The sequence below is a fragment of the Nannospalax galili genome, unplaced genomic scaffold (genome assembly GCF_000622305.1).
Source record: "Nannospalax galili isolate Female #2095 unplaced genomic scaffold, S.galili_v1.0 scaffold103, whole genome shotgun sequence".
Lineage (NCBI taxonomy): Eukaryota > Metazoa > Chordata > Mammalia > Rodentia > Spalacidae > Nannospalax > Nannospalax galili.
This window is the reverse complement of record NW_008352136.1, coordinates 3067446-3093943: the sequence shown is the minus strand read 5'-3', so window position 1 is coordinate 3093943 and position 26498 is coordinate 3067446. Positions and strand designations below refer to the sequence as shown.

Genomic DNA, 26498 nt, shown 5'->3' with positions numbered 1-26498 from the left:
TTTTAAATGTATTTGATTTGAATACCTAGTATTTTTGTGCTGTTGAATTGGGTATTTAATTTTTTTGCATAGATCTGGATTTGTAAGTAATTTGTAAGCCTATACCTTGTGTTAAATTGATAAGCTATTTATTACCTTCCCCACTGGGTTGTATTATTGACAAATGACATTTAAAGGTATAGTCTTTAGATAAATGAAGGAGTTCAAATAGCAAAGATGGAGACCTTTGTATCTGTGTCTTTATGAATTATGGTTGCAGATACATTTCAAGTAAAGTGGAAAATCCTTTGTGCCTTCAATTAAGCTGACTGTCGGATCTGCCCGGCTAGGCTCGCTAACCAAAGCAAAGCGCACAGGGATGAGGCCGGTAAGGGTCACCTCATCCTAAGGTGATGGGAGACTCAGAGCTCACACAAATAAAAGCGTAAAAACACAAATTCGTCTCTTCTGTTAAAGGAGTCTGCTTACTAAGCGCTAACATAATCTTCACACGAGTAGGACATGGGTATAATTCATGGTATTAAAAATAGCCTTTCAAATTCTCCTGGGTCACTTTATCTGTACAGAGTTCAACTTAATTTTCTATGATACTGGATCAGCTTAGCTTTACAGAGAAAGGGAAGGGAACCACAGGATTGATTTTGTTTTTGGTGGTGGGGGGGGCTGGATACGTGCGCAGGTGCCTGTGGAGGCAGAGGACAACTCGACTGTCACTCCTCAAGCACACTGGCCACCTTATGTTCTGAGGTAGAGACTTTCATTGGCCTAGAGTTCACTGACCAGGCTAGGGTGACAGAGAGGGATGGCCACACTACCTTCAGCTGCAGCACCAGTTCCATCCGGTATTTGCCAAGAGGGTTGATGTCGTTCACAATCAAAGCAATGATGATGTCAATACCGTTCGATTCATGTGTAGCGATACAGGTCTAGAAAAGGAAATATTTCTGAAATGGCATTCTGTTTACAACTTAACAACATGAGAAGTAATAAAGCATAAAATGGTGGGTGTGGTGGCACACGCCTTTAATCCTAGCACTCAGGAGGCAGAGGCAAGTGGATCTCTGTGAGTTTGAGGTCAGCCTGATCTACATAGTGAGTTCCAAGTCAGCCAGGACTAACTACATCGTGAGACCCTGTCTCAAAAAATAAAATAAAATAACACACTTAGAGCATTTGACTTGCTCTTTTGTGCAGGGTCTATTAACTGACTGGTATTTGTAAATGCTCCTGAACACAGAGCACTTACTCACCAGGCAAAGTACCTATCTAGTAACAGGAAGAACTGCAATATTTCAACAACTGGGAAAACTAAAATCCTTCCAAGTCAACATGTTCAGGGGAGACTTGCAGAAACTCCTTAAAACTGAGATTTTTTTTTTTTCTTTTTTTGGTCTTTTTGAAGCAGGGTCTCCCTGTAGCCCCAGCTGTCCTGGAACTCACTATGTAGACCAGGCTGGCCTTGAACTCACAGAGATCCACCTGCCTCTGCCTCCCAAGTGCTGGGACTACAGGCGTGCGCCACCACACCCAGCTAAACTGAGATTTTTACGGTATAACCTAGCCTATAAGAACACAAAAAAGGGAGAACTGTAAGTGAATTTTACAAAGCTCATGAAGTCCATCAACTTATTGGTGATCCAGGAGTGGCTGCATGTGCTGGGCAGCAAAGACTGAAGAGGTGGGGGGGGTTCCTGAAGTTTGGGGCCCACTGTCAATAAAGGTGACTGAGGGAAAAGTTCAGCAGGATTCTTGAACTTGGGTGATATATAGCCAGATCTTGACTGGAGAAAAATTGGAAATATCCTACATCTTCTGTGCCACTGTACATTGGAAGTACTTACTTTTTTTTTTTTTTTTTTTAACAAGGGAGGTCACAGTTAAAGGGATTTCCCTAAGTCTTGGAAGAAACACTGGGCTTTTGAGTAGTGCTGAACTGTTAAAGACTGTGGGGACTTTGAAACTGAACTAAATGCATTTTGCATTATGATATGACCACATGCCTATGGGGCCAGGGAGTGGAATGTGGTGGTTTGAATGAGAATGTCTCCTGTAGACTGAGGATTTAAATACTTGGTCCCCAGTTGGGGAAGTTATGGAACTTCTAAGAGGTGCAGCCATGCTGGAGGAGGTACATCCTGAGAGCCGGCTGCGTTTCCTGCCTCCCCCAATTCCAGTTTGTTCTGCTTCCCTTTGCTGTTGAAGATGTGATCTTTCAGCTTCCTGCTCTGGCAGAGCTTGGCCATGCCTCCCCTGCAATTATGGACGGCCCCCTCTGGAACTGTAAGCCAAAATGAACTTTCTTCTCTAAGTTACCTTTGGTCCTGGTGTTTATCACAGCAACAGAGAAGTAACTAATACATATCCCCAGGGATGAATCTGCATGTTTTTAACGGAGAGGTCTCTCCTTTTATCGAACTTAAAATCAGCAGCTCGAGGCCACATTTATGTACTGTGTGTACTGTGACAGTCTGAGAAATTGAAACCCGGTGAGCTACACAAGAGACGGTCAAACAAGCCCACATGACTGCTTAGCTTGGCCTTGTGTTTCCTTCACACAAGGACATTTCCGGAGAGGAAATGTGGTTCCATCGATTTCTGAAATATTTCCTGAGTCTTTTCTGCTCATTAAAATAGTTGTCGAACTCCAAGGGAATCGATCTGCAAATCATTTCCAGACTCTATTTAAAAATCGCCTTTCCTTCCATGCAGTCTTAGAGCATGGGGAATTATCTATTTTATTATTGGTTTTATTAAATTTCTTTTAAAACTCAATTTCATTCTAATACCACAAAATGGGGAACAGTGTGACAGACTTTCCATGAACTAGCAAAACAGGAAAAGAGATATATAATGTAGCTATTTTCTATTATTGATAGAGTTTTATCAGCAAACTCAAACCTCTGAATATGTATACTTTGCCTTAAATTTAAATCAACAGTTAAGGTCGTCTCATATCAATTCTCTAGAAAACTAAAATATAATCTCAAAAAATAAAGAGAGAAAAAAATCCACAAATTCTTTCAGTGTGTCATAGACACGTCACAGAGAAAAGAAAAAAAAAAGCCCTTATAATAAATTATATTTCTAGTATATGGGCCTACAGATGTATGTATACCGCATGTATGTGTTCAGACGTGTGCAGAGGGATACTATATGTGTGTGGATATATCATAATTTGCAATTAATTTTCTTGTATTTGCTTTCTACAGCAACGATCAATGTTTACTTTCAATTGTGTCTTAAAATTTTATATCCGGAAATGTTCAGGACTTAAAGATTCTTTCTCCCAGGGTGCACCGTGCCTGTGCTGGTAACTCTACAACCATTCATGGATGTTGAACATTTGTCAACATGTCAGGGTGGCATTTTCTCCCTTGACTCCCCAAAGTGTTCTGTCTTCTCCCACAACGTGTCCTGAGAGCCAAGCAAAGGAATCAGAGATGAGCACTCTAGAAGGCAGAGCTGAATGCTGTGTCTCCTGCACATGTACCAGCCTCCAAAGAGTATGCTCTTTGGGCTGGGAATGAGAGTTCTCAGTTTTATACCAGGCACCAGTGGTGGCACACGTCTGTAATCCCAGCACTCAGGAGGCTGAGGCAGGGGGATCTCTGTGAGATCAAGGCCAGCCTGGTCTACATGGTGAGTTCTAGTCCTGAGTTTTAAGAATGGCTCTACCACTTGCAAACTGTGGCACTCTGAGGCACCTAACCTGAGTCAGAACCTACTTATCAGCAAAATGGGAGCAGGAAATCCTACTGCATAGGCTTAGTGTTCACGTACTGGAGATCATACACCCTCTATGTGGCAGTGGACTCAAAGCCAAGGCAAGCACACTCCAGAGATCCTGCAAGACTCACTAAAGGAAAGCTGAGCCTTGGGGAAGAAATACATTTTTACCCTATTTTTCAGTAAACTGATTTTTATCTTAAATATTTTCATGCGAATTCGTTGACAATGGAATTAAAAATATGGCACAGTACTCGCTAGTCTACAATTCAGGCTTTGTAGAAAGGGAAAACGCAAGATGAAAGCTCTTTCACAGGTAGACAAAGCCTGGCTCCACGCCCAGCCTGTGCACTGTGCCAATTGCGGCTGGGGTTGCACACAGCGCTGAAGTCCCCGTTACCTGGTTTTCATGGCATGGGCCCTGGCAGTACTCGGTCAAGCTCTCCAGGGTCTGGTTGACTAGAGATACGTTCTTCTCGTTGATGTAGAGTCCCAGGAGACCCAGCCCACCCGTGGTACTTCCACAGATGCAGTCCAAAAACTGAAGGGTCTCACAGACGAGGTTGTAATTTGTTTTGTTGTTTTGATTCCTCAGAAAGTTCTGGGAGCAAAAGAAAATATAACTGAAGGATTGAAAAAAACCTGAGCTAATCATTTTCAGTTGTGTGTGTGTGTGTGTGTGTGTGTGTCTGTGTCTGTGCGTGTCTGTGTCTGTGTGTGTGTGTGTGCGTGTCTGTGTGTCTGTGTGTGTGTCTGTGTCTGTGTGAGTAGCTCAGTAAGATCCCCCATTGGAATTTGGTGCTTATAAGGAATTTGGTGCTTATAAGAAACAGGAACTACTTGTGGGGAGGAGTGAGCCAGTGAGGAGTGGTGAGGGTAACGGACGGCAGGGACTAGGAAGACAGGTGGTATATATGTATGAAACGTCAAAATGAAACCCATTATTTTTTCCACCTAATTTTTAAAATTAATTTTAAAAGTAATAAAATTTTTAAATGTTGACACAATAAATTTCTCTTAAATGGGAGGGGCCCTTTGGTTTTAGCATAAGCATCTGTCTCAGAAGAAGTCATAATATACTCTGCTCAAGACCGTTACTTTAAATCTGTAAATGGAGGACAAAGATGATGACGGAAAAAGTGAGAGAAAACAAATGTCTCTGGAGGAGAAACAATCAAAATTTCAAACAAGCAATCCCCTGCAGGCACTGGATGTTTCTGCTCATTGGTTAGAAAGCCACAGTAGACAGGAACTTGGAAGCATCATTAAGGTTTTCAGTAAACAATTCCACTTCTACCAACAACTCAAAGCTATGTGTATACGTACATAAGAGTCACCGTATGCCAACTTGTACCGCAAAAAGAGCTAGAGCAGATATTGGAACCTTATTCCATGGCAACGTGACAGGTTCAGTGACTATCCACATCTCAGATATTGGAATTTTGCAAAAATACACAAGGCAGGACTTACACACGCACACACACACACACATACACACACACACACACACACAGTAACTTAGCGACAAGTTACACTGATAACAAAAGAAGCAAAAAGGTATTACATGACGTACATTGACTTTTTTAACAGGTTGCTGTGCACCCACCAATACGTTAATATGTGCACAAAAATTTCTAGAGGGCGCAACCTGTTAATAGTCCACTTCCTTTAGGGACTGGGGCTAGAGACAGAATAAAGAAAGAGAGGATTTTAAATCTTATCTTAATGTACTTACATATATCAATTGAGTTTATTTGAATTTATTTTTAATATTTGTTCACATTAAAACAAAACTATTGTGAAAGTAGGACTTTCTACTTTTAATATTTGTTCACATTAAAACAAAACTATTGTGAAAGTAGGACTTTCTACATTATTTGAACGACATGCTCATGAGTAAATCATACAACACAGTGCTGTATTATCTATTATGCACTGTTTCCCTGTTTCCTGGATGGTCAGCGGATGGGTTAGAACAGGTACATACACGTACACCCTTGTCTCCTGCCTCTGGAAGGAAAATTTCTAGACTTTTCCAGCCCACACTCCATCTAAGCAGTAGCGGGCTAGTCCACAAGAGTCATGGCTCCCGGTCATTTGTTCCTGAGCCTCAGTGGCCCTACATCTGAGCCTACTATCATCTCCTGCCCTTCAGAAGCCTTGCATTCTGGACACAGTAGCAAATACTTTGCTGTCCTCTGTGTGGACAGGCGCTCTTACAGACATGGGAAACTTGCTGCTCAGGGTGAAAAAGCCAGCTTGGAGCCAGTTTCCAGACGATCCCACTGCAAAAACCATAGCCAGTTTCAGTATAATTCCTTAATAAAATCTTTTCACCAAGTATGCCAGCTAACTGCACGGTGGGGGCTGGCACGGTGAGGTGTGTCCTTCTGGGAAGTAGCCTGCCAGAAGGAAACTCTTCAAGTCAGAATCCTCACTCACCAGCATTCAAGTCAATCAAGGCTTTCTCCTTCCATGTGGCTTTGTCATGGTAGCATAAGAAACGTGTACAAACTATGCAAAAGATGTGGCCAAAATCCCAAGGCACCCCTAGCTCATCTGTCTGACAGAGCGGTCAGGGCCATAAAGGTAGTAATGGACAACATTCATTTGCAAAGCGATTTTCACTGTTATAAACAAACACACAACAAAAACCACTTTGTCCTAATAAAGACATAAAATACATTCAACATCTTTGCTAATAAAAATAAACTGGGAACGATGAAAACGCCTGAGTCTAAAACGGTGAGAGACAAGTGTGGGCTCCCTGAACAAACACCACAGCACTGGGCATCAATGGCGGCCACAGGGGCCAAAAAGATTCGAGCTGTGGACGCACAGAATGGAGGTATGTGAATTTGATGTTTTTCATGCACAATGAAAGCATCCTCTCATTTTCTTACTGATAAAAACCTTCCTCCCAGGAGCTGGTGAGATGCTCAGTGGTTAGAGCACTGGCTGCTCTTGCAGAGACCCTGGGTTCAGTTCCCAGCACCCACATGGGGGCTAACAACTGTCTGTAACTCCAGTTCCAGGGGATCCAACGCCCTCTTCTGACCTCTGCGGGCATTGCACGACACAGATGCACTTACACACAGGCAGGCAACACATTTATACACTTAAAATAAAAATAATAAAGGAAGTATTTTTAAAAACAAGCAAATAAAAAGCTTCCCTCCCATTTCCACAGGGCCTTTGTTGGTGATTTCGCCTGTTCTCCACAGAGAGGAGAATTTAATTCAGTCTGAATTTAATTGCTCACAACCACAGGCTACATTCTCAACTTCCACACAGCAGAGGAAATACCTGCAGCTCCCGGTTGTGATTCTCACAAAGTAACTGGAGAAACCTTAGGATGGGCCGCATGATTGTGATGGCAGGACTCATGGTCACTTCCTCTGCGGATTTTTCCTCCGTGCTTCCTGCTTCTGGTCCCGGGCACATCATGTCTATTTCTGGGTCCATTTCTCTTCTATACACACAGTACGCTTTGGACGTTGCTGAAGACGCCTCTGTTAACTGCCCTTTCACCCCCTCCTTCAAATGCAGCGTTGAGTCTCTCACTGAAAATCAAGTACTGCTGTTATGTTTCTGAACTAATTTCCTTGGGCTAAAGAGAACAACGACTCAGATTTTCCAGCAGCTGCATTAAAAAGAGGGACAACAATTTCCTAAGGAGGATGTGAGACGACAGCTAAAAAGTTAACATTTGCATCCTTTCATTAGAAAAGGTCTGAATGCTTCGTCAATTTCAGAATTTTCTGATATATAAACATATCACAAAGACATGGTGCACACATGCATAAATGAACTCACAGGTATATGGCAAAGGGCTAGAGAGATGGCTCAGCGGTTAAGAGTGCTTGCAGCTTTGCCAAAGGACTGAGTTCAGTTCCTAGCACCCATATTGGGGCGCTCATAACCTCCTGTAACTCCAGCTCCAGGGAATCTGATGCCCTTTTCTGGTCTCTATGGACACCCACACACATGGCAGACACACACACGTACACACACGCAAACACACACACACATGCGCACACACACAGAAACACGCACGCCCACATGCATGCACACATGCGCGTGCACACACACACACACACAAACACATAAAACGGTATATGTCAAGAAAGACACACAGGTGTGTGCACAGTCATCTGAGTTTCCACACATCTCATAGGAAAACAAACTTGACAAATGTCAAAACGCTAACATCTCCATGACTTGTGTTTAACTAGCAGGTAATTGGGTTATCTCAAATACAAAAAAATACTCTATAAATTCTGTCCTCAAAGTCAAATGTCCACGCTCACTTGGGTTTGGTTTCTTTTCCGCCAGCACAATGAAATCAAGTATGTCTCATCTTGCTGGTTATTTCACACCAATTAAGCTTCATTTGGGATTGGTCCTGCAGGACTGTTTTAGGGTCAGGACCAGGATCAAACTCTATATAGATGGAAGTCCACACTCAGAAACACATTAGGGATGATTAAATCTCAATAGAGAAGATGACAAAGATGTGCAGTACCAATGCCCCATCACCTTCTCTCCCTCAACTGTCCCCACACCCAGGTGACTCCTTACCTCTCACCCGAGGCCCAGACGGCACGAGGTCACTGCCCTCTTCTCTCTTCTTGCTCCCTAAGTCTGTGGTGTGAACCGTCACTGTGGATCTGATCTCCTTCTGAGCAGCCTTCATTCGATCATAGAGAACTTTGAAGAATTTTTCTGACTTTTTTTGCTCGTGTAACTGTTGGTAGAAGGAATACTACAAGAAGAGAATGGTTTAAGATATCAGTACCTACGGGGAGGAAAAATGGGGTTTTGTGCTTGAAATAAACACAGGCATTACACATAAAATCATACACTTAATGTGTCATTTCACAAACGCATGGCCTTTTGGCCTCTTGTACCATGTGATAGGTACTAATATTAGCTAGTATTTACTTGGTAATTTCTGTTAAAATCTAACACGTTATGTACTACTTGATATACCCTTCCCATAAGTACGTTTTTTAAATTGTAAAAGATTACCGTAAGTTGGTGAACGGAAATAACTCTTTGAGTCTCATAGTATTACAAAATCATGCACTGAATCAACATATCTAATGAAAGCCTACTATGTGTCAGGTCCTATGCTATTGCTAGGGATAAAACAAAAAGAGAGAGCAAACACAGTCCTTCTCCCGTAAGTTGGTGAACGGAAATAACTCTTTGAGTCTCATAGTATTACAAAATCATGCACTGAATCAACAACACTGAAACTAACCCTAACTCTAATTCTAAAACTAACCCTGTTCTTAGCTCTAAGCGTAAGCCTAACCCTAACAATAATGTAACCTAACCCTAATCCTAACTCTAACCCTAACTCTAAATTTAACCCTAAATCTCATGTTTACACTACACCTAACCCTAAACCTAACACTGAAACTAACCCTAATCCGAAACTTAAACGTAAACTTAAATCTATCCCTAACACTAACCCTAAGTTTAACCCTGACCCAAACCTTACTGAAGAATCCAGAAGCTGTCACAGGAGAGGTGATATACTCCAGAGGAGACATAATTTAAAGTGGGTGGGGAAATTTTAAGCTATCAAGAGTAAGATTATAATATAAAAATGTACATATAAGTGAAAGATAGTAAAAATCAATAAAGATAACATTTCTCTAATGAAAGTTTTATACAGGTTACAGACAGTGTGAAAAAAACTCTCAAACCCACATGACTATAAGATCAAGCTAAACTGGCCATATCCCCAAATAAGAAAATCTGATCAGGCAAGTTTGGGAGATTGACTCTTCGAGAAATGCTTTCCTAAAGGAGTGCCTGTAGCCAGGACCCATCGGCCGGAGACGCTAGACAAGATTCCAATGGTGTCAGGCCTCGAAGTGATACCTGTTCCATTTCCTACACATGCAAGGTCTACACAGACCTTGAGGTAGGCTTCATATCCCTAAGAGGATGTTCCTAAGCAGAGGGCTAGCAACCTCTTACAGAGGCAGGTCAAAAGAGCCACAGTAGCCATGACAACCACAATGAAGCAGGCAGGATGGTTCTGACGGCTTGAAGGATAAATGCAGCATCCACAGACCTAGATGGTCCCATAAATTAAGCTGTTAGTTAAGTTCTAACCTTTTTCCTCTAGTGTGACTGGAAGGTGAAGGGAGGATCTGACGTGTTACGGAGGAAGTCACAGGAATGCTGTGACTCCGTTAAGACCAAGCTTTACAATTTATGGGTCCTTTTACACCTATCATATCATGAATATTTTCAGCCCAGTGGTGTGATAAGTAGAGTGCTCTTGTTCCATATACATTTTGTAGATTAACAAATTAGGAGATGCTGTGTGTGAAGGAGAGGGATTTGCCTAGGATTGCATAACTTGTGTGCTGCAGACTGGAACTAGATTATCTATATAAATGAAACCTTTTAATGACCAACGCTCTACAATACAGAACAGCAACTTGGTGACATCCAAAAGTGTCTTTCATAGGCTAATCAGAGGCATAGCATCTCTCTCTCTAAAGATCTGTTTTATGTTTGGGAAAGTACCTTACGGAGCTGCACAGAGTCAGAGGAAGTGCTAAGGTTTCTTTCAGAAGCCACAAAGGGTAATGGGGAAAATGCTACTGAGGCTGTGCACATCACAGCAAGGACAGGCAGCGGTCAGTGCTGCCCAGTGGGATGGGACCAAAGAGGAAGGCCACTGAGCTGACTCCTCACAGAGGGGAACAGCATGACAGTAATGGCCTTGATGGACTGGAAAGGGTTTAGCTGGTGTACAGGGGCAACGGAGGGGAACATGGAATGGGAGAGGCAGGATGGAGAATTGAAAAGCTTCAGTCATGAAGGATTTCACGGGCTCCAGTAGAGTGTCCGGCTTTACTGGGCAGGTGAGAGATCTGAAACAGGGACATAACGTAGTCTGGAGAAAATATCATTCAAGAAGGGGTCGTGGTGTCTGGAGAGGGGCCGAGCTGGAACAGGATACAACCTGGACTTCTGGTCTCATGCCAGTAAGAGCTAAAAGAGGAGATTTGTAGGGGACTGAAAGCAGTGTATGGAAACCAGAGATGGGAAAGGGAAGAATCACCTCGCACGGTCATGAAGGGCTATCAGGAAAGGAGGAGTCAAGGTCAAGGCTGACTTTTAATTTCTGGTCAGACAACCGAACAGGCACAGTGCCAGAAACAGAGGGGCGAGTGGGCGTGTGGGGAACCACAGTACATTCTGGTCAGGTACATCATGTGTAAGGTATTTGTGAGATACTGCCACTAAAGATTTCTAGCAGACAGCCAGATAGATGGAGCATCTAGGACTTCCCTGATGGAGTTTAGAACAAGCAGCTCAGGGTGGAAGTCAAAATGGAAAAGAGTAGGTTTAGGAACAATCACAGAAGAGTCTGAAGGAGCCTGGGAGGTGCCAGGATTCAAGAGTCAGTCAGAGGAAGCAGAACCCTCACAGGAGGCCTAGGGGAGGTGGAAAGAGGCAGGCAGAGAAGCTGGCAAAGATGGCATCCTGAGATCCAGCAGAAAAGGCTCCAGAAAAACAGAATTTTGCTAGTGACCAATCCACAGAAATATCAGGCAAATAAGACTGAAAGATGGATCTAAGGAGCAATGGGTGGGAACTTCAAAGTGGAGACTCAGATCTCCTGCAGCTCTCCTCCGCCCAAGTGAGGACACAATCGGTAACCACATGCTAGGAGGGATGAAGGATGGTCTGCGGGATGACCTCAGTGGTCTAAAAACAGAAATCTAGGAGGTACTGTAGTCCTAATCATTTCTAGAGATGTCATGTTCAAGGCCAGCCTGGACTACGTGAGACAAAGGAGAAATCCTCCACTCTACCCTCTGAGTAAGTCCATAGCTAATCCTACACAGCTTCTGACACAATTTCTTTGGAAAGCCCCAATTGACAGGTGAAAAAAGACATCAGTTTCCCAGAGAACTCCCTCAAGTCCCTCCATCACCTCTCTCAGTGCCCATCAGAGGAATGCATGCATAACTGTCCTGGGGGCTTTCAACATGGCTATTCTCACTAAGAAATACCATCAGTGCATGTTGGTGCGCTTTGCTGTCCTGAGGCCTTTGTTCCTAAAGCCCACAGCTATTAGAGGTGTCTGTCCTACGGTGAAGTTCCTATTGTTGAATATCTTTGATAGCTATTTAAAGCAAAATACCCAGATTTGAATTAGGTATGACTTCAGCTTGCTATAAGGGGGCCTGGTCCTGTGCCAGTTACCCATCGGTGAGCCAGGAGAGGAGTGAGTGCTGTCTGGTATTGGTTCCCAGGGCTCAGACGCAGGCTTAGACTGGGCCTTCAGCTGTGGAAGAACCTAGGTGTGATGGCTGACCTTGGTTGTCAGCTCTACTGGATCTGGAACTAACTAAAATGTGAGGGACTTTCTTGATTGGATTCTTTGAAGCTGGAAGACCCACCCTAAATGTAGGCAGCATCTTCTGACATCAGCCCATATAAAAGGAGGTTTTGCTTTGTGTCTGTTTGCCTCCACTATCACCAGATACAGTTTATCTATCTTGTTGCTATGGCATTCATCTGCCAATATTAGAACCAGCTTCTTCAGTTTCCAACATAGACTAGAGACCAGCAGAATCCAGGAATCCTCCAGGCCTTCAGCTCCAGGTTGAGACATCCAGCCTCATGGACTGAGCAAGTACCCAATTCCGATTCTCAGTCTGTCCAGTGTGGCACAGCCATTGTTGGATTACTTGGACGCTATTCTGTAAGCCAACTAACAAATCCCACTATACAAACTTGATCATATCTATATATGGAATTTCCTTTTGAAAACCCTGATTAATACACTTGGAAAGCCTGGAGGGAGTCCCAGACGGTCATGAGTGCTGGCTAGATGTGGTGGTCGGATCCTTGGTGTGCACAGCAGCACAACACTCACTGCAGAGGGATTCCTGCCACAGTGCAGGGCAGGGATTCTAAAGACATTCTGCCTATAAAATAATGGGGAAGCCCTGCAAGTTCTACAGCAAATCAAATAAATTCACAAGTAGAATATGATTCACCAATGAGAAACCAGAAGAAAAGCATTATGTCCCCCATTTCTATGCCAAGTGAGTAAGACATGCAAAGAACAAATGTCTGTGAGAGACAGAGAAGAACCTGGGTTTGTGTGTTTCCTCCTTCGAGCAGGGCAATGCCCAGCAAGATGCCTTCGGAGAAGATCCTGTCGTTTTTGGTGTTCACGATGACATCAATGACAAGTTCGGAGGCGCCTTCTTTGTCCAACAGACACTGGATATCGGACACTGAAATTCCCGTCTTGTCTGAGTCCTGTCCAGAGAAGCCTGCTGTGGTGAGGGGAGAATCTGTGAATAAACCTCCACTGCAGACACTGGCCTTCAGGGCTTTTTTAGTGTGTGTGTGTGTGTGTGTGTGTGTGTGTGTGTGCGTGCGTGCGTCTGTATGGGCACCAAGTACATACAATGCCTGCAGAAGCCAAAAGAGGGTGTCAGATCCCCTAGAACTGGAGTTACGGATGGTTGTTAGCCTCCATGCAGGCTCTGGGAACCAAACCTGGGTCCTCTGTAAGAGCAGTCGGTACTCTTAACTGCTGGGCCACCTCTCCAGCCCCTACAGACACTGTTTTAAACAGCATAAAATGTTTTCAAATTCTTCAACATAACAGTATTTACCATTGAAACTTTTTCTCCCTCTACACGCCTAAGTATAATAGAAACATGAGTTAAACTTATAAAATATTTATTAAAAATGGGAATTTTAATTAAACATCTGACACCTGTAGTTCAGTTACTAAATTTTATAATCCAGAAAAAGAAAACTAGCCATATGTCCTGAATGTGCATATCAAAAAGCTGTAACAAAGTCTTCTTCCAAAGTCACAAGGCAAAATTAATTGCAATGTTTAAACCCATTGCTTCATGACTCCAAATCACATAAAGGATTCTTACTGGTGCTTTTTAAGTGAATATTTTCTACTTGTGTCACAGAAGTAAAACACTGGCAGAACACCCACATAGTACGTCACGAATCCTGAGCAGGAGAATCGGGAACAGCCTCACCTCCTCCTTGCGAAGTCTTGGAGTGGGTTCCCACTAGGTGTCCATTCATGCCGACCCCGTAATCGCCTTTGAGGTACCGGTTCAAGAGTATTTTTCGTAATGTGCGACCCTAATAAAAAGGATGAGAAAACTATCATAATGTTTTTCTAACAGAAGTAAAGAAGTCAACATATTAAATGAGGTCAAAACATGAAAAAATTAATTTTATTCCAAATAGTATTTTCTGGGGAAAAAACATGAATGTGTCCCAATAAAAACAGTAATTTTACCACTAATAAGTAAAGAAGGTGGATGTGAAGATGAGGATCTCATCATAGAACTGTCTCCTTATCTCCACACTCATAAAGTTGCACACATTTTATATGTTTACATGTATATATAACTTGGGGGAGGGGTGGCTGGAGAGTTGGCTCAGCAGGTAAAAGTACTTGCTCCCAAGGCTGAGGACCAGAGTTCGGCCCCAGAATCCACATGATGAAAGGAGAGAACTCACTCTCTCCAGCTGGTTTCTCACCTCCACATGTGAGTTACAGTGTGCACACATACACACCCATAAATAAATAAAAGCAAAAATATGTTAAATACATACAGTGCTCTATATGTTAATCAAACCTAAATACAATGATTTGAAAAGTTTGTGAGCCACTGAGATGGCTCCGTGGGTAAAGATGCTTGTGGCTAAGCCTGATAACCTGAATTTGATTCCTGAGCCCCTCATGGTAGGAGAGAATCTACTCCCACAGCTGTCCTCTGACTTCCACATGCACGGCCCCCCAAAATAATTAAATGTAATAAAAAAATAGTAAGTTTGCTTCTCACAGAAATAAAATATAAAATGTAGTATTTTCAGTGGAATATACTAGAAAAATCACAGATGCTATAAAAACTGGAAGTTCTGGTGTTGATGAGAATATCTAGTCGTGCCTAGAGAAAGTCAGATTACCAAACAGCCTAAGAACTGCACAACAGAGTCTCAGGATGGATGACGAAAAAGAAGCTGGGTACACAGCAGGTGCTTAAACTATTCAACTTGAAAGACAGAGTGAATTATATTCAGATTCTGAGAGGTTTTTTTCATAAGAGAATAGGCAAAAGGCAGCATACTTTTCATGAATCAAATGATTTAAAAAACGCTAACCCTTCAACTTCTTACTACAGACGAGGAGGAGAAATGGTCTAAAAGGAGAGGAGGGAAGTTAACAAAAGAGGTGGTAGGAGAGAAATACCTCTTTTATTTACAGAATACACACACACACATGGGGCATGAACAGAGGAGCTGTTAGAGGGAGCAGCAGATATACGGAGAGAGTAGTTTGGGGGACACGAACAAGGTAGAATATCATCTGTGTATGAAACTGTCATGAGAGGCTGGTGAGATGGGTCAGTAGCTGAGTGTGTGCTGTTCTTGCAGAGGCCCCAAATTGGGCTCCCTATCCACATCAAGTGGCTTACACTCATGTCTAACTGAAGGGGATCAGCGCTTTCTTCTGCCTTCAGTGGGCACATACATGCACGTGGTGTACATAAACTCACACAGGCACACACACACACAAATAAAATAATTAATCTTTAAATAACTGAAAATGTTACAATGGAAACCATTATTTTCTATGCTAAAAATTAAATTGAAAAGTAAAAAACACATTTTGCAATATAATTCCTTGTACACATATAAGAAACATAAATGGGTAGAGACGGTTCAGTGGTTAAGAGCACTGGCTGCTCTTGCATAGGACCCAGGTTTAGTTCCCAGCACCTACATGGCAGCTAACACCTGTCCTTAACTCTAATTCCAAAGGATCTGATGCCCTCTGTGGGCACTGTGTACACATCATGGCACCAACACACATGCAGGCAAAACACTCATACACATAAAATAAAAATGAAAACAAAGAAATATAAGTAATGACAGCAAAGCTTCCCTGCTGTGTGTTTTTTATTGGAAAGAATGAATTCAAAGCACTATTGGGAGAATACCTGCTCCAACTGTTTCAGTTAGGACAACTCGAGGTATTACCCTGTCTTGCAAGAAAGGAGAGTGCTTGTGAACCAGCTGAGGCTCACAGCTCACAAGTGGTTGAGCAAGGGCTTCAGCCTCTGCCTGCAACCCCAGGCCCTTTCCACATACCTTCAGCTCTGCTCCCCACCCACTCCTCCCCAGTGCTGTGACACCTGGCTCCCGTCTGGTCTCTCTCTAGTCCTTTGGTTATTCAATCTCCAGTGTCTAAGGGCTTGCCCTGGGTGCCCTGGTTGGCCTTTCCCATCCCCTCAGCTGCACCCCCTTCTCCCCTCCCATCGTGCAATCACTTCTGCAGATCTGGCAGCCCACTCAGCCTCCTCCAGCTTCTACCTCGCTCTCCCAAGCTCCTCAACCTGTTTCCACTTAGATTTCTTCCTCTCTGTCCACAGTTTGTCTACTGGCACAGCAAACTCAGTTTTTCAGAATGGAATATTCCTTCTCCCTTAAACATATTTCCTCTCAATACTCTTTGGAAATGGAGGAGGAGGAAGAGGAGGAAGAGGAGGGGGAGAAGAGGGAGGAGGAGGAGGAGGAGGATGAAGAGAAAGAAAACAGAGAAGAGCCAGGCATGGTGACTCATACCCACAATCCCAGCACTTAGAGGACTGATGCAGGAGAATTACCATGAATTTAAGGCTAGCATGGGCTACAGGATGAGTTCCAGGCCATCTAAGCTATAGAATGCGACCCTGTCTCAGAAAACCAAAATAAGGGGCTGGAGAGATGGCTCAGTGGTTAAGAACACTGGCTGTTCTAGCAGAAAAACCGGGTTTGAATCCCAGCACCCACATGACGGCTAACAACCATCTACAACTTCAGTTCCAAGGGATCTGACACCCTCTTCTGTCGTCCGAGGGCACTGGATGACACGGGTGCATTTACACACATGCAGGCCGAGGTCACTGTATGACATGGGTGCATTTACACACATGCAGGCATAACACTGACATAAACAAAGTAAAAAATAAAAATAAATTTAAAAATAAAAAAATAAATATAAAAGCTTTTAACCCTATACTTCTGTTTAAAAAACAAAGACCAAAAAAAAAAATCCTCTTACGAAAAGAATAGTTTTAAAAGCCCATAGAGTAGAATTGCATGACCCCAAAATACCCATCATATCTTGCAATATTTTAAAATTCTCGTCAGGCAGGTAAAGCCCAATCTCAAGATCTATTTGGCCTCATAAGGTCTACACTGGTGAGAAGCCTCCTAATGAAATCAGAATGTCAGAAAGGCAAGGGGGACGATGGGACTTCCGATTCCTCCACTTTTAACTCACGAACCACAGTGCTGGGTTCAAATCCTCCCATCATGCCTTATACCAACCAGGGAATCTTACACAAGCTACCTCACCACCCTGGTCCTCAGCCCTCAACTGTCAAGTGAAACGATAATCATGACCACTCCTATAGGGTTTTAGTGATTTCTCAGTAGTCAAGGTCATGCAGAGCTCAGGTCTAAGAGCCCACAGAAGGCGTGAAGGGGCTCACAGGACTAACAGCCTCCAGACCACGGAACAGCTTAGAATGTTGCACTTTTGTGCATTTTCTTAGTTTATATCAAAACTTCCAATAAAAGTGAAAAATGGGAACAAATAATAAATGATAAACTATTTGAAAATCCTGATTTTCCACTGTTAGTCCCTGGAGTTCTAGCATTGCCAATGAATATAGCAAAGTCAGCCCAAAGCACGTGTCACAGTATAAAACATGCTTCCTAATGTCACACAAAGCACGTGTCACTGTATACAACATGCTTCCTAAACATCACACAAAGCACGTGTCACTGTATAAAACATACTTCCTAACGTCACACAAAGCACGTGTCACGGTATAAAACATACTTCCTAACGTCACACAAAGCACATGTCACTGTATAAAACATACTTCCTAACGTCACACAAAGCACGTGTCACTGTATAAAACATAACCCTAACGTCACACAAAGCACGTGTCACTGTATAAAACATACTTCCTAACGTCACACAAAGCACGTGTCACTGTATAAAACATGCTTCCTAACATCACACAAAGCACGTGTCACTGTAGAAAACATGCTTCCTAACATCACACAAAGCACGTGTCACGGTATCGTGTCACTGTAGAAAACATGCTTCCTAACGTCACACAAAGCACGTGTCACGGTATAAAACATGCTTCCTAACATCACACAAAGCACGTGTCACTATATAAAACATACTTCCTAACGTCACACAAAGCACGTGTCACTGTCAAAGCAGAAACAAGTCTACCTTGTTTTCAAACAGCATAGTTTTCAGCTAAGACTAGCTTAAGTGTAATCAAGGAGGTAAATGTGTTGCGTCACATGTCCTCCTTATTTAAGAATGGAAAACCTGATCCTTCCCCTCCCCAGCCCTGCGGTCCTGAGCTCCCATTCCTGAGACACCCTGGCACCCCACCATCTTAGCTCTCAGACTTCCTTTGGTCACGGGGATCATTTCCCACCCCAGATCTGCACACTCCTCCAGACTTGGTGGGATGTGCTCCCTCCACCATCTCCACTCTCAGACCTGTGGTCCTGAGATTTCCCTGCACCCCATCACATCAGCTCTGTGTGCCCCAAACCTCTAAGCTCCCTGAGCCTAACTTATCAGCCAACCTGTTCACCTCACAGCCTCCAGCCAGCAGCACCCTGGTGATCCAGGGCCATGTGGAGTCAATATTGAAATTTCAGCTCAAAAGCTGCACCTGTCTCAAGGTGAACAGAGACCCCCGCTTTCACCTCATTGGCACGGCAACAGAAAGTGGCCCCCAAACTGAACATGAAGCCCTGACAAGCTGGAGAAACAGCAACCAAAGTCACAAACAAACATTCGCCAAGGACGAGATCACTTACTCATACCAAGAGTAGGTGCCACGCAGACCACACAAGACCAGGTGCCTAGGCCTCATAAAAAATACAAACACCATGAATAATCAAAGTAATATGTCTACTACAGAAATTAACCTACCATGTTTCCCGAGGACAGTCTAATGGACGGACAGACAATGGTTTCTAAATAGCAATTCTAAACAAGCTCAGGGAACTCAAGGACATGAATAAAAAACTGAATAAGGAATGTGAAAACAGAAACAGTTGAATGAAACAACTAAAACAATTAAAATACGAAATTAGAATTCAATAAAGAGACTCTCTAGGGACTGGAGAGTGGCTCAGCAATTAAGAATGCAGGCTGCTCTTACAGAGGACCCAGGTTCGGTTCCCAGCATCCACTATCTGTAACTCCAGTTCTAGGGCATCCAACGCCCTCTTCTGACCTTCCTGGGCATTGCATGACATGGGTGCGCTTACATACTCATACAAGAAAAACAAAATAAAAACAATAAACAAAATATTTTAAAAAGAGATAGAATCCCTGAAGAAAAGCCAAACAGAAATAAAGCATGAAATAAAAAACTCATGACATCAAACCAAAAGCTCAGCAGAAAAAAAGTGAAGAGGGAGGAGAGGACACGGAACAGAGAGTGTCAAGACCTGGAGGACAAGCTTGGTGTGTTAGTTACGTTCCTGGTACTGTGGTAAAACACCCTGACTAAGGCCACTTATAGAAGAAAGAGCTTATTTGGCTTATGGCTCCAGAGGGAGAGCCACAGTGATGGGAAAGGCATGGTGGCAGGTGGCGGTTGCAGCAGAAAGCTGAGCCTTCACATCTTCAAGCAGGCACAGGAAGCAGGGCAAAACTGGGCATGCGGTGAGGCTTAAGAACTCTCAAAGTCCGCCCCGTGACAAACTGTGGCCTCCAGCATGGCCACCCCTTCTAAAGGTGCCATGACCCTCCCCAAACACTACCATGAACTGGAGAACCAAATGTCCAAGTACTCGGAGCCTATGGAGGGCGTTCTCGTTCAAACCACTACGTGTGGGGAAATGACTCATTCAAAGAAAATATCAAATCTAAATAACCCAGGAAAGAAAGGAATAAGCAAGATCTCTGGGACACTGTAAAGACCAAATCTACAAACCACGGGTGTGAAAGGAGAAGCAGCAGCACAGGTTAAAGGCATAGAAAATATTTTTAATAAATTCATAAAGAAAACTTCCCACATCTAGGGGAAGAAATGCCTATCACAATTAACGAATTTCTCAACTCTCACCAGAGAAGCTTCGTCATGCAGCAGATGGTGATCACTGACGCAGACACCCACAACTGGCCAACACATAGTGATTAAGAGACTGCAGAGTGCTTATCCCTGAACAGGAAGGACACCCAGACCAAACTTCTGTCTCCCAAGTCTCAGGGATCACTGTGGAAGAGGGGGCGGAAGGATTGTAAGAGCTAGAGGTGGTGGGTGAGCACAGGAAACAGTCTTCCAGACGGCCACGAAGTTACTCACAAGAACTCCCAGCAATGGTGACAGCTTGCACAGCTCCCGTGCGAGCTCAAACCAGACAAGATCCCGACATAGACGTGGGGAAGTGGGAAGCCCCAACCTGCTATTACAGGAACTATTGCAACTAATAGTTGCTGGGACAGGGAAAGTCAGTCTCTTTTAATGATGTGACGCCTAGAAGCTTAACCAAGCTCCAGCGGATGGACCCACATTGAAGGACATTTGAGGGTACAAACTGGACTCTATAGTTCTTATAATATCATATTCAAGTACATTAAATTGGAAAACTTGGGGTGGAGAGATAGCTCACCCGTTAAGAGCACTGACTGCTCTTGTAGAGGACTCAGGTTCAGGTCCCAGCACCCACATGGCGACTACCAACCATCCATACTCCAATTCCAGGGGACCTGATGCCCTTTTCTGGCCTCTATGGGCACTGCACACATGTGGCACACTTACATACAGGCAGACAAAACATACTCATATACACAGAATGAAAAAAAAAATCAATCCAAAACATTTTTTAAAAACTGAATGGATAACTTCAAGACTGGTACATTACAAGTTCTGCCGACTGTTAATGTCATTTCTCAAGTTGTGATCTGTGAGATCAGAGGGAAGTGTCAAGCCACAGTTTGCCTTGGGGCATTGATGGTGGTCTACCCTCCCTGTGAGTTTCCCTTGGGGCACGGTGGCCCCAGCTTAATTGTAAGACACCTCCACATTACATAAAGTCAAATAAAACAGTTGCAGAATTTCAGAAATTCTGGGGCCAGCCTTGTAAATACTGTCTCTGAGCTGTAACTGCCACGACAGAAAATTAATACCAAAGTAATTGCATCAGAACCATTTTGAAAAGAATCCCACCCAGCTATGCTGGGCATTCGGGTCCACGGGGTCCACAGTGACCTCTTCAGCCTGCCTCCTACAGAAGGTGCCTGTGTTGGGTTAGACCAACCAGCCAGGAATGTCCTCCACAGCCCTGTCCCTGTCAGAGGTGATTCCAGGCCACAAGACACTGCATCCAGCCAACATCTCCATGTGAACACATCCCAGATGTGGGAACTGTAATGAATCCAAGATAACTAGCAACCACCTTCTGAAATTACAGCAAAATATCTCCATAAAAAGACATCTTCATGGCCAGAGAAGTCACGCTGACAGTGTGAAGAGATGAGATAGCATCTTTCTCCTTCACACCCCATTACAGCTGAGTCGAAGGAACTAAAATTGAGCAACTCAGAAACTACACCTTTCATGAACAGAAAGGACAACACAATGTATTAATCCTAGAAAACACTAAAGATTTTCTTCCATCTGAGAAAGCAAAACACAGTTTGCCTTGATTGACGAGAACAACCATGGTGGCAAGGCACTCCTTGATATCCCAAGGAGAATGTGTCTCCATCTCCCTGGAAAAGTAAACTAATGCTTTCCACTAGGAAGGATCTAACAAGATATTAAAGAAAAAAAAAGGAATGCTGTGACCAGCACCCTCAACACCTCCTCCTTCAACTTATAGATTCAAAATCAGAAAAAAATTATAACCTAAAGATGCTTAACCGGAGTTTTCCCTTAAAGATTACTGATTAGCTACTAATCAGCTTAGACAGATATGCAGGAGATGGCTTGTGCCTCTAGCCTCCATGGTCCTATTTTAACGTCAACCTCAGTAGTAGATAACTGACTGGTATTCCCATAATCTTTTGACTTAATGACAGTATGTCTGATTAGGAATTTTCCTCATTAGAACTCCTGGGGGGAAAGGGAGAGGTACATTTCTCATTTCCAGTAAGTGGTGTTAACAATGATAGCCTAACAGAATTATATTGGGACTATTATTATAACCAACCACATCTGTGGAGAGCTTCTTTGAGTAACTGAGGCCTGGCTCTTGTCATCTGCCAGTCAGGTCTGTCCAACCCATTGCTCAAGACAGTCATGAACGTCACCCAACATAAAGTCATGACCTTAAACAAATTTTTGAAGCTCAACTGTAGGGTGCTGTCAAAAGGCTGGACGTGCCTGCGGGCTTGCCAGGTGTCCTGGTCTCTGAGTCATTTTCTTTCTTCGCTGCTTTTTCTTGGCTTTCTAAAGATGGGAAACCCACATTTCAATAGGAGCTGTGACCTGTGTTCGCAGTGTGGTCTCCATCAACACAGTGGCACAATCACGTTCATCTTGAAGCACACAAGGACGGTGCAACAATCCTGCTGAAGGGCCGTATGGAAAATAAAGGACCGAGACAGCACACATCCGTAACATCTGCACTCCAGAGGCAGAGGCAGGAGAGTTACTGCACCCTGGAGACCAGCCTGAGCTGCATACATACAAAGTCCCAGGCCAGCCAGGGCTACATGGGAGCCTCTGTCCGATAAAACAACAAAAAACAAACCAAACAGGAAAATGAATAGAGAAAGGACTGGAACATTTCAGAACCGTCTGTTCATATATCACAAAAGCCAATTCCAGATTCCTGTTCCCTCCCTGCCCCTCTCCCTCCCCGTCCTTGTTAACCACAGGACACTTGTCACGTGCCTCCCCTATATCAGAACTAGAGAACTACAGAGAGGATGCCTTTGGGTATGCAGGAGAGACACAAGGTATTGTTTGTATTTACTTATTTATTTTTTGAGACAGGGTCTCCCTGTAGCCCAGCTGGCCTGGAACTTGGTATGTAGACCAGGCTAGCCTCAATCTCACCAATATCCACCTGCATCTGCCTCCTGAGTGCTGGGATTAAAGGTGTGCGCCACCGCCACGTCACACCCAGTCTGAGGCACTGGTTTTGGGGTTGTTGTTGTTGTTTCATATTAACTGTCCTCACCAGGCCATTTGATTCCCATCTGGGAGACTCCCGTGTGTAACCTGTAGAGGGCTGGAACCGTGGGACGCCTGTTATCTCCACAGTCATTTAGTACAGAATGGCACACTGGCCAGCTGTGGGCAGTAGCGTGACAGGGCTGAAGAACACTGCACAGAGCGGCCAGACCACCACCTCTGCTCTCCTTCCTTTCATGGCACTTCCTGTTTGCTTGGGGGCAGGGGCAGGCCTAGAGCTCCAGGCCTCAGGCTGTATGTACAGCTAGGAAAGAATGGCCTGGTAGCCCATGGGAGGGGCTCATGGCTCCAGAGAGCTGTCCAGAAACAGTGGTAGAATACACACACACACACACACACACACACACCACCACCACCACCACCACCACATACACACCCCACTACCACACACAGACACACACACACCACTACTGCCAATGTACAAACACTCTACCACCACCACCACCACCACACACATGCACACACACACCACACACACGTACACCCACATATACCACATGCATACCAGCACATACACACAATCCAACACACATATACACCCCACCATATGCTCACTCAGACATACACACCACTACCACTACCAGTACACACATACCAACACATATACATACCTCACTACATACACATCCTACACACACACCACACACCCTGCCATATGCACACATACACACACATCACATACACATATCACATACACCCCACTACATACGCTAGTGTGCATAAGCGAGGGACACCTCAACCCCTCCCCCAAGATACTAGAAATGGACTGTACAGAAAAAGCCACGAGAAAAGTAACACATGTGTAACTCATCGATCACGCAAACACGTGAAAAGAAACAGAAAGCTGAATTTTCAGGATAAATTCAGTTTCTTCAGGTAGGAGAGAAATCATTGTAGAGTCTATGAAATGAAGATTTCCACATAGCCTAACTTAAAGGAAAGTCTTGGGAATTGAAGACACGTGATGTCTTCAAACTGCGTGTTCATCTCATGAAAGCTCTCTGTGCTACAAGGTCATATATGTCAATAGTAATGATAATGACGTGGAGACCAATGTAATGGACTTAGATCTGGCCTGGGCCATGTGCTAGCTCTCTGGTCTCAAGAACAGTATTTATGTGTCCTGAGACTCGTGTGTGGGTACCTATGGATAGCAATACCCAAGCCTCACTGTTAAGGGCTAGATATTATATCTGTGAGAAGCTTTATGTCCTTAGCTACAGTAAGTTCTAAGTACACAGTTGCTGAAACACGTTCTTTCATGGCTAAAGAAAAAATGGGTTTCATCCTGGGGAAGGTTTGCACAACGATGAGGTATGAACATCAGAATGCCTGGGGCCACAAAGACAGGCATGCCCAGGACTACCAGCTCCAAACTGCTATGAGTTTTTATAAGAAGGTAAAGGACATAGAAGCCTTCTATCTGAAGTTTAACCCTCATAATGCTAGACGGCAATATGCAAACCGCGAAGGGAGAGAAACAATCAATGGCTTAGTCCAGCCCTAAAGCCTACTAACCATCACAGCCGGCATGGCAAGCTACCTGTATTGGTGCAGGAGTGGCACTGACACCTGGAGGGCGATCAAAAGCTGTCTAATTGGACTTAAAGCCCTCTCAAGATGGGAGTGAGCCCATGGGTAGCACTGCCTAACCATCACAGCCGGCATGGCAAGCTACCTGTATTGGTGCAGGAGTGGCACTGACACCTGGAGGGCGATCAATAGCTGTCTAATTGGACTTAAAGCCCTCTCAAGATGGGAGTGAGCCCGTGGGTGGCACTGTAAACACAGCCAAATACACATGGCAGGAGAGGACATAGATCCCAGAGAAAACCCCATCTCTGTCATATCTCTAGACAAATGAAATGTCTTAATATATGCTAAATATGGATCCTCATTTTACAGACAAGCATACCATACACCACTCATCAGAGAAGCTTCCTTTTGCAACAGCTGGAGGCTACTACAGAATCCCACAACAGTCAGACACAGAGAACACACGTCTGAGAGATGCCCAGTCCTAGGTGACACATCTACAGTTGAACCTCTACACCGCAAGCTCATGGAACACAGTGGAACAAGGGGTGGAGAGAAAACTAATGCATCCCTCCTCTCTCAGTGAAGCTTCCGTCTACAACAACGTGTGGTACACACAGAAGGGCACAACCGGCCAAGTTTTAACAAATAGGAGACTGAAGGATGTGTGTCCCTTGATAGGACACCTGTATTAAACCTCACCCACCCACGGCTCAGGGACCATTGTGGAAGAGGGGGTGGAAAGACTATAAGAGTCAGGGCTGGTGCATGAACACAGGGAAGTGTGGGGGACCCTGCCATTAAGGTCGCGGTCCACTGTGTCCAGACAGCTCTCCCAGCGCGGCTCAAAATGGAGGACTCCCTTTCTCAGCAGAGGCTTCCTACTCTCTGTCTGACCTTATTTGGAAAGTGTCTCCAAGCACAGATGCCTGACCTTATTTGGAACATGACCTTTGGCACAGTTCCCTGCAAATGCTGCCCCTGGTTTTCCCATATGATAATCAGGCATTGCAGTACAGCCAGTCAATCCCACCTCCCCTCTCTACATGATAGGATCCTCCTGCCACATGCAAATAAAGCATACTATGAACATCTATCAGGTAAAGGTTTGGCTGTCATCCTAATCCTGTATCTTCCCTCCAACTCCCCTAAATAAACGAGCTGTCTCACTGAAGCTGACGCCCAGAAGGTCTTTAGTACTCACTGCTGCCCGAGGCCTCCCTCCCCCACGGGTCTCCCTGTGGCAGTGGTGTTCCCTGTGGCAGTGGTGTTCGGGCCGAGGGGAGGCCAACAGGGAAGCAGAGGCTTTCAGGACACTGGAAGGTTGCACATGTGACCTTGTGGCAATGGTGGCATCAAGCACAGGACCCATGCCAACTCAATCAGACAAGGTCCCAGACTGGACTGAGAGAAATGGGAGGCAGGTCAGCCCTAGACTGAGAACATAGAGACTGATCACTACTGGGTGAGGGAGAGTAGCCTTACCAACTATCTCTAGATGGGCTGACTAGACTCCAGGGGATGAATTTGCACTGACGGACATTTGGGTACAAATGCTTGACTGGATAGGACTTAACATGTATGGCGGAACACATGATGTCCAGAAGGGGTTGGGAGGGCATGGATGAGAGCAGAAGTCTAAATTCGATTAAGAACTATTGTATGAAATGTACAAAAGCTCAATAAAAAATTTTAAAGACAGTAGAAAAAAGAAGTCAAGCAAAAGGCAGCATTAATTTTACAGAGTTTGGTCACTATCTGGCTGTGGACTCGTCCAGCCCAAGCCAAAGCCTGGCTACAGTGTCTATTGAAATAGGATTTCACAACTTACTAAAAAGCACAGAAACTACCTTGAGGCTCTAACGCTACAATCTTATGCCAAACATGTGAATCTGTCAGTTTAACAACATAGAAAGCCACTGTTCTCTTTTTAAAATACTGTGTTTCAATGTGTGACAA

The 26498-nt window shown here is 44.1% G+C and overlaps 1 protein-coding gene across 2 annotated transcripts in view; it reads right to left on the bottom strand.

Annotated features, from left to right (window-relative positions):
* The window catches only part of LOC103746716 (inositol 1,4,5-trisphosphate receptor type 2), a 214359-nt gene that overhangs the window by 143667 nt on the left and 44194 nt on the right, over positions 1–26498 (bottom strand). Inside the window, exons 2-7 of one of the 2 annotated variants that reach the window (XM_008849006.3) lie at positions 13788–13896; positions 12868–13055; positions 8308–8491; positions 7033–7289; positions 4127–4327; positions 816–926 (exon numbers count right to left, since the gene is read on the bottom strand). In XM_008849006.3, coding sequence (XP_008847228.2) covers positions 816–926; positions 4127–4327; positions 7033–7289; positions 8308–8491; positions 12868–13055; positions 13788–13896 — 1050 coding nt within the window. The remainder of the gene's footprint in view (positions 1–815; positions 927–4126; positions 4328–7032; positions 7290–8307; positions 8492–12867; positions 13056–13787; positions 13897–26498) is intronic. The other variant, XM_029554025.1, reaches the window with a different exon arrangement.